Source organism: Meles meles, chromosome 19, assembly GCF_922984935.1.
Source record: "Meles meles chromosome 19, mMelMel3.1 paternal haplotype, whole genome shotgun sequence".
Classification (NCBI taxonomy): Eukaryota; Metazoa; Chordata; class Mammalia; order Carnivora; family Mustelidae; genus Meles; species Meles meles.
The window spans coordinates 44,654,905-44,670,313 of NC_060084.1; the positions used below are offsets into that span (position 1 = coordinate 44,654,905).

Below are 15,409 nucleotides of genomic sequence, written 5' to 3' on the forward strand. Positions count from 1 at the left end.
CCCCAGCTCAGTCAGACATCTGTCCTTGTTCATAAAGAAACCTACCTCATTCTTTGAACTGGCTGCATAATTTTTTTGTTTTTGTTTTACATTTTGGGTTTTGTTTTTTTTTTTAAGATTTTATTTAACTGAAAGAATGAGAAAGAGTGAAGGAGCCAGGGGAGGGGCAGAGAGAGAGGCGGACTCCCCTCTGAGCTCTGCACCCAACCCAGCCTGCCAGAGGGGCACAGGGCTCGATCCCAGGACCCACGGATCACGACCTGAGCTAAAGACAGATGCTTAGCGGACCGAGCCACCCAGGCACCCTAAACTGGCTGCATCATTTTTGATCATCAAGATGTGCTTGAAACTTTTGTCAATCCCCTGTTAAAAGACATCCAGGCCAGGTCTAACTTCTTTTTTTTTTTTTTTCCTTAAGTTTTTATTTATTGTCGTAACTAATCTCTACATGCAGCATGGGACTTGAATCCACGGCCCTGAGATCAAGAGGCCCTAACTTTCTCGATTACACACAGCACTGCGCCAGTGACCGTCCACAATGACCATCCACAAGTACTTGGGCAGACTTTTCTGTGGCATGGATTTCCAGGAGGTCCCATGTTAGACTCACACTGATCACCCTGAGGTCCCTTCCTGATGTCCTACACTCCCTGGCTCCCTGGGCATGGCCCCATTAATAGATGCTGCTAAATCTTAGAAAGCGTATCTAGTTAGACCTTGCTTCTGTAGTCCAGTCTGACAATCTCTGTTGTTCGTTTCTGGTGCTGAAACATTCACTTTTAAGGAAATCGTTGATAGCAGTTGGATTTACAGTCCCTATTTTGCTATTTTCTATTCCAATTTATTTTCTATATGGTTACTCTCTTCCCTGCTCAGTTCTTTTATTTATTTATTTTTTAAAGATTTTATTTAGTTGAGGGGCGCCTGGGTGGCTCAGTCAGTTAAGAGTCTACCTTCGGCACAGATCATGATCCCAGGCTCTTGGGATCAAGCCCCACATCAGGCTCCCTGCTCCGCAGGGAGTCTGCTTCTCCCTCTCCCTCTGCCTGCTGCTCTGCCTGCTTGTGCACACGTGCATGCATGCGTGCTCTCTCTCTCTCTTTCTCTCTCTGTCAAATAAATAAAACCTAAAAAAATTTATTTAGTTGAGAGAAAATGAGAGCAGGACGAGGGGCAGAGGGAGCGAGATAATCTCAAGCAGACCCCATGCTGAGCAGGACATTTAGCTCAGTCTCACGACCCTGAGTTCATGATCTGAATCACCCAGGGCTCCTGGTGACCTCTTACTGCCACCTTTTGTGTTAAGTAAATTTATTTTAGCGTACTGTTTGGATTCCACTTTTTTTTTTTTTTAAGATTTTATTTATTTATTTGACAGAGGGAGAAAGAGCACAAGTAGTCAGAGAGGCAGGCGGAGGGAGAGGGGGAAGCAGGCTCCCCACCGAGCAGGGAGCCGGATGCGAGACTCAATCCCAGGACCCCAGGATCATGACCCAAGCCAAAGGCAGACGCCTAACTAACTGAGTCACCCAGGAGCCCCGGATTCCACTTTATTTTTTAAACATATTTTTTAGTTATTATAATGTGCATCTTGACATTGTAATTTAGATCTAGTAACCCAATTGTAGTAAAATATAGAAACTTTTCTCCCGGGGCACCTGGGAGGCTCAGTTGGTTAAGCATCGACCTCTTGATTTCAGCTCAGGTCATAATCCCAGGGTCATGAGATCGAGCCCCACGTTAGGCTCCCTGCTGAGCATGGAGCCTACTTGGGTTTCTCTCTCTCCCTCTCCCTCTGCCCCCTCCCGCCTCTCAAAAAAGTATGTGTTTTTTTTATTTTAAAGAAATAAACTTTTCTCCATTGTAACCACATTCCATTTCCCATACTTTGTGCTATTTTTGTCATTTTATTACATCCATACATGTTATAAGGCCAACAATATAGTGCTGTTCTTACTGCCTTTTACAGCCTTATGTCTTTAAGGATATTAGGGAAGAAATAAGAAAACATGAATCTGCAGTCTTATTCTAACCCACAAATTCACCATCTTGGACCTTTCGTTTCTCTGTATGGATTCAGGTCACCATCTGGAGTCATTTTCTTCTTTCTTTTTCTTCTTTTTTTTAAGATTTTATTTTTAGGGGCGCCTGGGTGGCTCAGTTGGTTAAGTGGCTGCCTTCAGCTCAGGTTATGAACCCAGGGTCCTGGCTCCCTGCTCGTCGGGGAGTCTGCTTCTCCTCTCCCACTGAGTCTTGCCTCCCTCTCATGCTCTCTCTTTAGCTTGCTCTGTCTCTCCAGTAAATAAGTAAAATCTTTAAAAAAAAATTTTTTTATTTTTAAATAATCTCTACCCCCAATATGGGACTTGAACCTGCAACCTGAGATCGAGGGTGTCACTCTCTGTGGACTGAGCCAGCCCAGCACCCCTGGAGTCTTTCAGCCTGAGGACTTCTTTTATTAATTTACCAGGCAGATGAGCTGGCAGTCAGTTTCTCTGTTTATCAGGGAATATTTTTATTTTGCCTTCATATGTGAAGGATAGTTTTGCTGGATACAGAATTCTTGGCTGCTGGTTTCTTTCTTTCTGCACTTCAAAGATTGTTTCAGAGAAGTCAGCAGTTAATTATATTGATGTTTCGCTTTATGTGATGAATCCTTTTTCTCTTGAGATGTTCAAGGTTTTTATCTCACTGTTTGACTTTGAGCTTTCTGGATAGGAATGTCTTTGTATTTACCATGCTTAGGACTTGTGGGGCTTCTTAGATGTGTAGGTGAATTTTTTTCATCAAATGTGGGGAGCTTTCAGCCATTATTTCTTTAAATCGTTCTTCTGCCCTTTTCTCCCCTCTCTTTCCAAAACTCTTTGGTGTGCACATGTCCGTATGCTTGATTCTCTCCCAAAGATTTCGGTATGGTGGCTCTGCTTATGCATTGAGCTGGGCAGGAGGATGGCAGGAGCCCCAGCCAAAATGCCCCAGATTCCCTCATTTCTCACCTGATATGCAACAGCCAAGCATAGAAGACTCTCAGATTGTCATACGCCGTTGGTCCATTGCCAGAGTGCTGAAATGGTTATTTTATTTTGTCAGTCTCATGCTTGGGGGAGAGGACTTGCCGGTCTCCTCATTTGACTGGACCCCCACCCTTTCATGTTGTTAAATTGACCTTCACAAAGCATTTATTGACTGACACCCCAAAGGCATTAATTTTCTCATTAAATGCCTCTGACTTGAAGTGGAATTGGAATTTTATTTGAAAGTTTCAAATTTTATTAAATTTTATTTAAAAGTCAGTTTGTCTCAGGGGATAAACAGCTGCTTCCCCAGCAGCTGGGTTCCGGTTAGCAGTGTGCAGTTCACTGTAGCACGGCTGCCAGGGGAATCCAGCATTTGGGATCGTGAGCTGTGGTTTTAGATTGGGTCAGCGTTGTCTGATGTGTAGTAGGTACTCCAAAAAATAATCAAATGAAAGAACTCCTTGGCAAGCTGTATTTTAGATTAAAAAAAAAAAAGTTACAGAACAATATATTAATGTGATCCCAGTTAAACATACAGTTCTCCTCCTCCCCCCAAAAAAGTTCCTACTTCCCTGATCATAGTCACAGGTATATTTGTAATGCGTAGGAAAAGGGAGAGAGAAAGGGAGAGGGCATGCATGTGAGCGAGACAGCGAGCAAATTGTAAACCATGGATCTCTCTAGAGACAGGCAGGTAGGACACCCACCTTCAGCTGTGCAGGCCGTGCCCAGGACACGGAATCTCGGGGTGCATCTACCCGCAGGTGATTCCCGCATGTGCTAGAGGGCATTTCTGGGGTGGGACTGGGGGCCTTGTGGGCAACTTTCCCTTCTCTCTGCTCAGGCTTCCATACTGGAATTTTCCACAGCAGCAGTGTATTTGTATCTCTCTTGTGTGAAGGAACTTTGTTGTTTCCCAAGAGTAAATTTAAACCGATTGCTTTGGGGAAATGTGGAATGGATTTGACTGTTTATTTCTCTTGTTTTTACTCTGCAGTGACATGAGCTCGAGGGCTGGCTACCCCGCTCAGGTTTACAAAACTGCCAGCACAGAGACTCCTCGACCCTCACAGCTGGCCCAGTCCAGCCCCTTCCAGCTCTCTGCCTCCGTCCCCAAGTCCTTCTTCTCCAAGCAGCCCATACGCAATAAGCACCCCACGGGGTGGAAGAGGACAGACGAGCCCCCGCCACGGCCGCTCCCCTTCACTGACCCAAAGAAGTAAGTGCTGGGACACCCAGCGAGGGGCTGCAGAGGCCGAGCCAGGCATCTCTGGGTCGGAGGGGAGGGGGAGGAGGGCAATCCCTGCCTGGCTCCTTCGGCAGGGTGCCATGGGTACAGCTGTGGACAGAAACCCTTAGTTGGACACGGCCTTCAAGGAGCTGCTGGGCAAGAGACGGGATTTGGGGCAGGCGGAGCAGGATGGAGGCCGAGGAAGGAGAGGGGATGGCTTCAGGACAGATGCTTAAAGGGGAGCCTCCAGGGTCGGCTGGCAGACTGAACGCGTGTGGAAAGGAAGGGCGAGGTTGAAGAACACCCAGGTCCCGTAACTGGAAGGGCAGACCGGCCTTGAACTGAGATGAGGCCTGAGTGAGGAGCAGGCTTGGTTGGGGGAGAGCCCACAAGCTCATTCCCAGTTGGGTTGCATTTGCGAGGCACAGAAGCCGTGAAGGCGGCAGTCGGGTTAAGAGTCTGGAGCTGAGGGGAGAGGTCAGGCTGGCGAGGGCAGGTGGGGTGTCATCAGCGCAGAGGCTGGAGGCACACCCACCACCAGGAGTGTGGGGAGAGTGGACGGGGCTGTGCAGGTCGGGCAGAGAGAGCCCTCAGGGTTCAGAGTGTAAGGCAGAGCCCGGGCAAGTGTGGCGTCCTGGGAGCCCAAGCTAATGGACCGTGAGCTGGCATCGCTCTGAGCCTCATGGAGGTCTGTCAAGAGTACAGGAGAGAAGGGTTGGGCAGAATAGGAGGAAATCGTGTGCTCAGCTTGTTTGAGGCATTTTGCTGTAAGGCAAAAGAGAATAGAGGAATATGCATTAGGGAAGGATTTCTGTTATAAGTTAGAAGAATGTGGTATCTCACATTTACTGAATACTCACTGTACACCAGTCCCGGTTCTCAGCTCCTGGTAGATGTGAATTAATTCCCCGAGTCCTCACAACAGCTCTGTGAGGTGGACCTGTTATTCACCCCATTTTACCCATAAATCACAACAGCCGATAAGGGGTAGAGCTGGTTCTGGGGGAGGAGGGATTCTGCCCTCCTCCCTCCGGTTCTCTGTAACGTCTTTTGTGACCTGGATGAGCCATTCAGATGTGTGGGTGACCCAGAGCTCAGAACAAGAAGGTTGGGGGAGAAGTGGGTCCCTACAGACGTCGGCAGGCAAGCCCAGGGAACTCACCAAGAATCCAGTTCATAGATGTCACTGTTGGCCCCAGGCTGTGAGCCTCTGCTCTCCTGATCAGAACCTCCTGCGGCTTCCCCCACTCCCAGGGTGAATGACCCAGGCACATGGGTGGCACCAGGCAGTAGAATGGCCTGTGCTCTGCCCAGACCCTACGTGATTGGCCTCCTCTCCCCTGCCCTCCCATCCTCCCGCTCTGCCCCTCGCTGTTTCTACTCCAGTGCCCCCGGCCTCCGCTGTTCCTCCCACTTGCCAAGGCCAGCCAAGCTCGGGGCCATTGTAGGCGTTCTCTCATGCCTGGAGTGTTCTTCCCCCGGGTCTCGCAGCCATCTCTGGGGGTGCTGGTTACGATGCCACCTCGTCGGATGAGCCCTCCTGACTGCATGTATCCCCGCCATCACCCTGTCACTTTATTCCCCTGGAAAGCAGGCGCCACAGTCTTGGTCAAAAGACGCTTGCAGGCTGCTGGTGCTCTGGGTCCTCCTTCGGTGAACACATGGGCCACACATCTCACTTTGATCTCACCACAACCCTGTGAGATACTGCAAGGCCCCAGTTTTTAGGGTGACCAGAGGGGCAGGCCCTGCGGACCCCGTTAGGCTCTTCCATGTGGCGGCTGTCCTTCCCCTTGTGCACACTAGGGCTGCCCTCCCAAGTGCCGCAGACCCAGTGCTCAACTCCAAAAATGTATGGTGCCGCAGTTCTGGAGGCCAGACGTCCACGGTCGTGGTACTGGCGGAGTTGGTTCCTTCTGAGGGCTGTGAGGGGGGTCTGTCTGCTCACCCAGCGGTTGCTGATTTGCAGGCCACATATGGGATTCCTCAGCCTCTAGATGCATCTCCCCATTCTCTGCCTTCATCTTCACGTGGCATCCTCCCTATGTCCATGTCTCTGTGTTGATATCGCCCCTTTTTATTAGGGCATCAGTCAGTGGATTAAGGTCCATTCTTTTTTTTTTTTTTAAAGATTTTATTTATTTATTTGACAGACAGAGATCACAAGTAGGCAGAGAGGCAGGCAGAGGGGTGGGGGGTGGGGGGAGAAGCAGACTCCCTGCTGAGCAAGGAGCCTGATGTGGGACTCGATCCCAGGACTCTGGGATCATGACCTGAGCCGAAGGCAGCGGCTTAACCCACTGACCCACCCAGGCGCCCAGATTAAGGTCCATTCTAATGGCCTCATTTTGCTTTGGTTACCTCTATAAAGACCCTATTTCCAATTCCAAATAAGGTCACTCAGGTACTTGGGGTTCGTACTTCAGTATCTTTTCGGAAGGGACCCAAAGCACCAACACTCAGGTCTTTTTTTTTTTTTTTTTTAAGACTTTTTTATTATATATATATATTTTTTTATTAACATGTAATATATTTGTTTCAGGGGTACAGGTCTGTGATTCATCAGTCTTACACACTTCACAGTGCTCATCATAGCACATCCCTCCCCCATGTTCATCCCCCAGCCACCCCATCCTGCCCAGCCCCCTCCACTCCAGCAACCTTCAGTTTGTTTCTGAGATTAAGAGTCTCTTATGGTTTGTCTCCCTCTCTGGTTTCATCCCGTTTCATTTTTCCTCTCTTCCCCTATGATCCTCTGCTTTGTTTCTCAAATTCCACATATCAGCAAGATCATATAGTAATTGTCTTTCTCTGATTGAGTTATTTCACTTAGCATAATACCCTTTAGTTCCATCCATGTCATTGCAAATGGCAAGATTTCTTTTTTTGATGGCTGCATAATACTCAATTGTGTATATATACCACATCTTTGTCCATTCATCTGTTGATGGATATCTAGGTTCTTTCCATGGTTTGTCTATTGTGGACATTATTGCTATAAACATTGGAGTGCTCGTGCCCCTTAGGATCACTACATTTGTATCTTTGGGGTAAATACCCAGTAGTGCAATTGCTAGGTCATAGGGTAGCTCTGTTTTCAACTTTTTGAGGAACCTCCATGCTTTTTTCCAGAGTTGCGTTCCCACCAACAGTGTAGGAGGGTTCCCGTCTTTCCTTAACCTTGCCAATATCTGTCATTTCCTGACTTGTTAATTTTAGTCATTCTGACTGGTGTGAGGTGGTATCTCACTGTAGTTTTGAATTATATTTCCCTGAAGCCGAGTGATGTGGAGCACTTCTCGTGTGTCTGTTGGCCATCTGGATGTCTTCTTTGCAGAAATGTCTGTTCATGTCTTCTGCCCATTTCTTGATTGGATTATTTGTTTCTTAGTGTTGAGTTTGGTAAGTTCTTTATAGATTTTGGATACTAGCCCTTTATCTGATATGTCATTTGCGAATATCTTCTCCCATTCTGTCCATTGTCTTTTGGTTTTGTTGGCTGTTTCCTTTGCTGTGCAAAAGCTTTTGATCTTGAAGAAGTCCCAGTAGTTGACTTCTGCCCTGGCTTCCCTTGCCTTTGGCTATGTTTCTAAGAAGAAGTTGCTGAGGCTGAGGTCGAAGAGGTTGCTGCCTGTGTTCTCCTCAAGGATTTGGTTGGATTCCTGTCTCACATTTAGGTCTTTCATCCATTTTGAGTCTATTTTTGTGTGTGGTGTAAGGAAATGGTCCAGTTTCATTCTTCTGCATGTGGCTGTCCAATTTTCCCAAAACCATTTGTTGAAGAGACTCTTTTTTTTTTCCATTGGACATTCTTTCCCGCTTTGTCAAAAATTAGTTGATCATAGAGTTGAGGGTCCATTTCTGAGTTCTTTATTCTGTTCCACTGACTGTGTGTCTGTTTTTGTGCCAGTACCATGCTGTCTTGATGACAGCTTTGTAATAGAGCTCGAAGTCTGGAATGGTGATGCCACCAGCTTTGGTTTTCTTTTTCAACATTCCTTTGGCTAGTTGGGTCTTTTCTGGTTCCATATAAATTTTAGGATTATTTGTTCCATTTCTGTGAAGAAAGTTGATGGTGGGGCACCTGGGTGGCTCAGTGGGTTAGGCCTCTGCCTTTGGCTAAGGTCATGATCTCAGAGTCCTGGGATTGAACCCCGCATCGGGCTCTCTGCTCAGCGGGGAGGCTGCTTCCCCCTCTCTCTGCCTGCCTCTCTGCCTACTTCTGATCTCTGTCAAATAAATAAATAAAATCTTTAAAAAAAAAAGAAAACAGTTGATGGTATTTTGATAGGGATTGCACTGAATGTGTAGATTGCTCTAGGTAGCAGCATAGACATTTTCACAATATTTGTTCTCCCAGTTCATGAGCATGGAAAATTTTATCACTTCTTTGTGTCTTCCTCAATTTCTTTCATGAGTACTTTGTAGTTTTCTGAGTACAGATTCTTTGCCTCTTTGGTTAGGTTTATTCCTAGGTATCTTATGGTTTTGGGTGCAGTTGTAAATGGGATCAATTCCTCAATTTCTCTTTCTTCTGTCTTTTTGGTTTATAGAAATGCAACTGCTTTCTGTGCGTTGATTTCGTATCCTGGCACTTTACTGAATTCCTGTATGAGTTCTGGCAGTTTAGGAGTGGAGTCTTTTGGGTTCCACATAAAGTATCGTATCATCTGCACAGAGTGAGACTGACTTCTTCTTTACCCATTCGGTTGCCTTTTATTTCTTTTTGTTGTCTGATGGCTGAGGCTAGGACTTCTAGCACTATGCTGAATAGCAGTGGTGATAGTGGACAGCCCTGCTGTGTTCCTGACCTTAAGGGAAAAGCTCTTTTTTTCCCCATTGAAAATTATATTCGTTATGGGTTTTTCATAGATGGTTTTTATGATATTGAGGTACATACCCTGTATCCCTACACTGTGAAGAGTTTTAATCAAGAAAGGATGTTGTACTTTGTCAAGTGCTTTTTCTGCATCTATTGAGAAGTCTGTTGCATTTCTTCACACCATCAGTGAAGCCACAGGAAGAGAAATCAAGGAAGCCATCCCATTTACAATTGCACCAAAACTCATAAGATACCTAGAAATAAACCTGACTAGAAAGGTAAAAGATCTGTACTCTGAAACTGTAGAATACTTAGTGAAGGAAATTGAGGAAGACACAAAGAAATGGAAAAACATTCATAAAATGAGTTTGGAGGTTTTCATTCCCTTTCTATTTTTTAGAACAGTTTCAGAAGAATAAGTTTTAATTCTTCTTTAAATGTTTGGCAGAATTCCCCTGGGATGCCGTCTAGCCCTGGGCTCTTGTTTGTTGGGAGATTTTTGATGACTGCTTCAATTTCCTTGCTGGTTATGGGTCTGTTCAGGTTTTTTATTTCTTCCTCGTTCAGTTCTGGTAGTTTATAGTCTCTAGGAATGCATCCATTTCTTCCAGATTGTCTAAATTTGTTGTCGTTTAGTTGCTCATAATATGTCCTTATAATTGTTTGTATTTTTCCGTGTTGGTTGTGTTCTCTCCTCTTTCATTCATGATTTTATAAATAGATTTTTTTTAAGATTTTTTTTTTTATTTGATAGACAGAGATCACAAGTAGGCAGAGAGGCAGGCAGAGAGAAAGAAGGGGAAGCAAGCTCCCTGCTGAGCAGAGAGCCCGATGCGGGGCTCAATCCCAGGACCCTGGGATCATGACCTGAGCCAAAGGCAGAGGCTTTAATCCACTGAGCCACCTAGGTGCCCCATTCATGATTTTATTTATTTGGTTCCTTTCTCTTTTCTTTTTGATAAGTCTGGGCAGGGGTTTTGATCTGTTCTACTGTTCTTTTAGTTTTTATTTCATTGATTTCTGCTCTGATCTTTGTTATTTCTCTTCTGCTGCTGGGTTTAGGCTTTATTTGCTGTTCTTTCTCCAGCTCCTTTAGGTGTAGGTTTAGGTTGTGTTCTTTAACTTTTTTTTTTTTTTTTTTTTTTTTTTAAAGTTAATAGGTTGTGTTCTTGAGACCTTTTTTGTTTCTTGAGAAAGGCTTGTATTGCTATAATACTTTACTCTGTGGGCTGCCTTTGCTGTGTCCCAAAGATTTTGAACAGTTGTGTTTTCATTTTCATTTGTTTCCATGAATTTTTTCAATTCTTCTTTAATTTACTGGTTGACCCATTCATTCTTCAGTAGGATGCTCTTTAGCCTCCATATATTTGAGTTCTTTCCAACTTTCCTCTTGTGATTGAGTTTGAGTTTCAGAGCATTGTGGTTTGAAAATATGCAGGGAATGATCCCAGTCTTTTGGTACCAGGTGAGACCTGATTTGTGACCCAGGTTGTGATCTGTTCTGGGGACTGTTCCATGTGCACTAGTGAAGAATGTGTATTCTGTTGTTTTGGGATGAAATGTTCTGAATATATCTGTGAAGTCTATCGGGTGTATTGTGTCATAGTCTTTGTTTCCTTGATGACCTCTTCTTAGATGATCTGTCCATTTCAGTGAAGGGTGTGTTAAAGTCCCCTACTGTTATTGTATTATTGTTGATGTGTTTCTTTGATTTTGTCATTAATTGTCTTGTATAATTGACTGCTCCCATGTTAGGGGCATAAATATTGTTAGGTAACAATTGTTAGATCTTCTTGTTGGACAGACCCTTTAAGTATGATATAGTGTCCTTCCTCATCTCTTATTACAGTCTTTGGCTTAAAATCGAAATTTTCTGATGTAAGGATTACTACCCCATCTTTCTTTTGATGTCCATTAGCATGGTAAATGGTTTTCTACCCCCTCACTTTAAGTCTGGAGGTGTCTTTGGGTCTAAAGTGAGTCTCTTGCAGACAGCATATTGATGGGTCTTGTTTTTTTCTCCAATCTGATACCCTGTGTCTTTTTTTTTTTTTTTTAATTCTTTTTTTTTTAAGATTTTATTTATTTATTTGACAGAGAGAGATCACCAGTAGATAGAGAGGCAGGCAGAGAGAGAGAGAGAGAGAGAGAGGGAAGCAGGCTCCCTGCTGAGCAGAGAGCCCAATGCGGGACTCGATCCCAGCACCCTGGGATCATGACCTGAGCCGAAGGCAGCAGCTTAACCCACTGAGCCACCCAGGCGCCCATACCCTGTGTCTTTTTTTTTTTTAATATTTTATTTATTTATTTGACAGAGAGATCACCAGTAGATAGAGAGGCAGGCAGAGAGAGAGAGAGGGAAGCATGCCCCCTGCCGAGCAGAGAGCCCGATGCGGGACTCGGTCCCAGGACCCTGAGATCATGACCTGAGCCGAAGGCAGCGGCTTAACCCACTGAGCCACCCAGGCGCCCCTACCCTGTGTCTTTTGATTGGGGCATTTAGCCATTTACATTCAGGTTAACTATTGAAAGATATGAATTTATTTTTTTTTTAAGATTTTATTTATTTATTTGACAAAAATCACAAGTAGGCAGAGAGGCAGGCACAGAGAGAGGGGGAGACATGCTCCCTGCTGAGCAGAGAGCCCGATGTGGGGCTTGATCACAAGACCCTGGGATCATGACCTGAGCTGAAGGCAGAGGCTTAACCCACTGAGCCACCCAGCTGCCCCGAAAGATACGAATTTATATCTCTTTATAGATGTTTATGTTTATATGTTTTAAAGATTTTATTTATTTGAGAGAGAGAGATCATGAGCAGGAGGAGAGAATGAGAAGCAGACCCCTTGCTGAACAGAGAGCCCAGACGTGAATCTCAGTGCCAGGACCCTAGGATCATGACCTGAGCCAAAGGCAGACATAAGTGCCTGAGCCATCCATGCGCCCCTAGATGTGTATGTTTGTATAAACATATCGAAACTTAAATATATAAAATATGTCAATATATAAATATATGAGATACTTGGGACCGCACATAAAGTAGTTTCATGGCTTCTTATAATACTTGATAATTTAGGGGCGCCTGGGTGGCTCAGTGGTTTAAGCCGCTGCCTTCGGCTCGGGTCATGGTCTCAGGGTCCTGGGATCGAGTCCCGCGTCGGGCTCTCTGCACTGAAGGGAGCCTGCTTCCCTCTCACTCTCTCTGCCTGCCTCTCTGCCTACTTGTGATCTCTCTCTGTCAAAATTAATAAATAAAATCTAAAAAAAAAAAAAAAAAAAAGAATTGAGTGGTTTATCATTTAAAAAAAAAAAAATACTTGATAATTTAGTTATAGGTACATTTTTTTAAAGATTGTATTTTTAAGTAATCTCTGCTCCCAGTGTGGGGATCGAACTCACAGCTCCAAGATCAAGAATCACACCTCCGCCAACTGAGCCGGCCAGGCGTTTCATATAGATACATTTTTTAAATCACATGTGGAAGATAATATGTTAATTCCGAGCCACTTTTGTCCACATACTTCCATTTCATAAAGCTGTCTTGTTCAGAAACTCTCTGAGCATTTTTGAGATAGTGTCTTTTTCATTGTTAAATATCCGTCTGAGTCACCTAACCTAGTTTTCCAGAAAACATCATCTTCAAGCTAAATTATTTGAGGTTAAACATACTTTTTTTCCCCCGTATATGAAGCTGTCACTGACATTTTATCCCAAGGCACAGGGACTCGTTTGCATAACTTATTTACCTCTGTATGTGAGTACCTACTTTACCAAGTACTGTCCTAAGCCCTTCACCTACATTGACTCATTTAATCCTCACTATAGAACAAGGAGATGCAAGTACTTTGCTTCCCATTTTCCAGATAAGAAATACTGAGGTCCAGAATGGTTACATCACTTGCCCAGTTAATCACTGCAAATACTGTGCTTGTTGGTTTTGTGATTTGTCCCCACAGGTCACCACATATTACGCGCTTATCCCCTGCCCCGACCAGGAGTAATTCCCAAATCTGTCTACTTCCTTTGCTTCCCTTGCCATTGATTTCAGTCAGGGGCCTCTAACACACCCCGCAGAAAAATGCAAATGGCCTCATCCAGCCCAGAGGTGCTCCCTTTCTGTCATGCTGCTGGGCTGGGGCTGGGCAGACCTGGCCCCATTGATCCTCTGGCAACCCCTCTAGAGGGATCTCGTTCTAACCCCCATTTCCAGATGAGGAAACCGAGGCACAGTTAGAAGTACGTAGCCAGGTCTGCAGCCAGAAGTGGCGGAACTTGGATTCGTAGGTAACTAACAGAGCATCTTGTCATATGAAAGACCCACGGAGGACTCCTACCCAGGGCAGTGACTCCTCTTTCCTGAGGACAATTTCATGGAGGGACAGTCTCCTCTGTATTTGGGCACATGCTCTAGCTGACCAAACAACAGAATAAGCCAGTGAAGGACAGAGAATCTGTGCTCTGTCTCCCACATCCGGCCCTTCTGCAGGCCTTGGTCAACATCCGGGGAGGGACAGGCCAGCACCTCTGCCTCAGGGGATGGCCACACAGCCCCATTTTGGCCACTTTGTCCCTGGACTCATTAATTCGTTGGCCTGCCTTCTCTGAGCCATTAGAAGGCAGAACAGCGTGAGGGTCAGGATGCTTACCCCCACCTTAGGCATAGCCCCTCAGCTTCCCGCTCTGTAAACTGGGATGCCAGTCTTCCCTAGCTCCAGGGTTCTGAGGACTTGGTGAGTCCATCCATTTGAGCCCCCAGCACCGTGCTGGAGCTGCACATGGCTCAGCAGGTGAGGGCGTGACTGGGCCCACAGGTTTCCCTTCCGACGGGAGGGGCCCGGCTGGAGCCTGGCAGGCTGGGAGGTGGAGCGTGCAGCCCTCAGCCCTCCTGGGCACCGCCTCCTCAACGGGCCAGTCTGGCCTGGACTGCAGGGCTGGAGAAGCTCCTCTGGGCTGGCAGCCCTTGGGCCACCCTGAGAAGCCTGCTTCATCCAGCGCCACTGCAGGGGTGAAGTGAAATCACGTGTGTGAAGGCCGCCCAGGGCCGAGGAGTGACTGAGCACTGGGGATGTGAGCTTTGTCACTGCTGTTACTATACCTGCACGGCAGAGTGTTCCCTGAGTTATACCACCTGGGTTCACGTTCCAGCTCCCCCAGCACCGTGTGTCAGAACCTCTCGGCATCACCAGCCCTCACCTGTGGGGTGAGATGATGATGGAACCAGCCTCTCCCGGCCGCCATGAGAAAACAGTGCGGCCGCATACGACACACCAGCCCCACGTCTCCGCCAGGAATCACGCGCGGCCAGGCCCTCTTCCATTAGGGGTAAATCTTGGGGTGGCTCTGAGCATCTGGCATGTGTGGATTCTGAGTTCTCTCCACTCACCGTGCCTCAGTTTCCCAGCCTCAAGAGGGGAAGACAGGAGCACCTATGTCCCAGAGGTGACGCGAGGATTTCAATGAGTCATAGGGAAGTACCAGTCACTGCTGGCTGGGCTGACAGGCATAGGCATCTTGTGGTTGGCACCTGGCATTCTGGCTCCTTCCTTCCTCATATTTAGGTCCAGCTCCATGCAGACGCAGAAGGAATCGGGGAAGGCCTCTCCCCAACATCCCCACCCCATAGCAGGGCAGCATCCCCCCAGCCCCGCTCCTGCAGGCCTCTCTCCCAGCCATCCTTCCAGGAATATCTGCCTGCCTCCCCCGCTGTGCGTCCTCGCCAGCCACGTTGGCACAGCCCCCGGCCCAGACAGGCCGACAGTGGTCCTAATTAGCTTAATTAACTTGGCCCCGAGGGAGCCGCCCCAGTTGGAGGCCACAGCCCAGAGTCAGCTGGGAACAGCCCAGCCAAGTCAGAGCTATTGGTCGCCGTCCACCTCTGGCCCTCCTGTCATAGGAAAAAGCAGTCGCTGTTGTCTGGGACCTTACCACAGAAAGCCGCCTTTATAAGTTGTCTGCCTTTGTTTTCTACTGTCAGTGGTGTAATTCCACAATATGGCCAAGTCCAAGTTCAGGCAACACAGGCAAATCAGAGATGATGTCTGGTGCTGTCAGGCAGAACGCAGAGATAAGGCACATCCTTCCAGTTGTTCTCTTCATTTGTATTGTAAAAGGTAAACCGTGCCCAGGATGAAAACCAAGCTAGTACCAGGGGTTCATGGCACAGGCGCAGCCTCTCTCCCTTCCCTGGCCCCCAGCCATCCAGCCCCCCAGCCCCCGCCCCCAGATGCAACCATGGCCTTCATTTCTTCTGTGTCCAGCCCAAAGTGTTCCAACCATGACAAGCCGGTGGGACCCCATGTTCTTCCTCCCTCACGCCCCTTCCGTTGGCCAGCGTGGGTC

The 15,409-nt window shown here is 46.8% G+C and overlaps 1 protein-coding gene across 6 annotated transcripts in view; it reads left to right on the forward strand.

The window, feature by feature from the left end:
* The window catches only part of SIPA1L3 (signal induced proliferation associated 1 like 3), a 232,757-nt gene that overhangs the window by 200,591 nt on the left and 16,757 nt on the right, over positions 1-15,409 (forward strand). For all 6 annotated transcript variants that reach the window (XM_045989262.1, XM_045989260.1, XM_045989263.1 and 3 more), the window contains one exon: positions 4,015-4,236. In XM_045989262.1, coding sequence (XP_045845218.1) covers positions 4,015-4,236 — 222 coding nt within the window. The remainder of the gene's footprint in view (positions 1-4,014; positions 4,237-15,409) is intronic.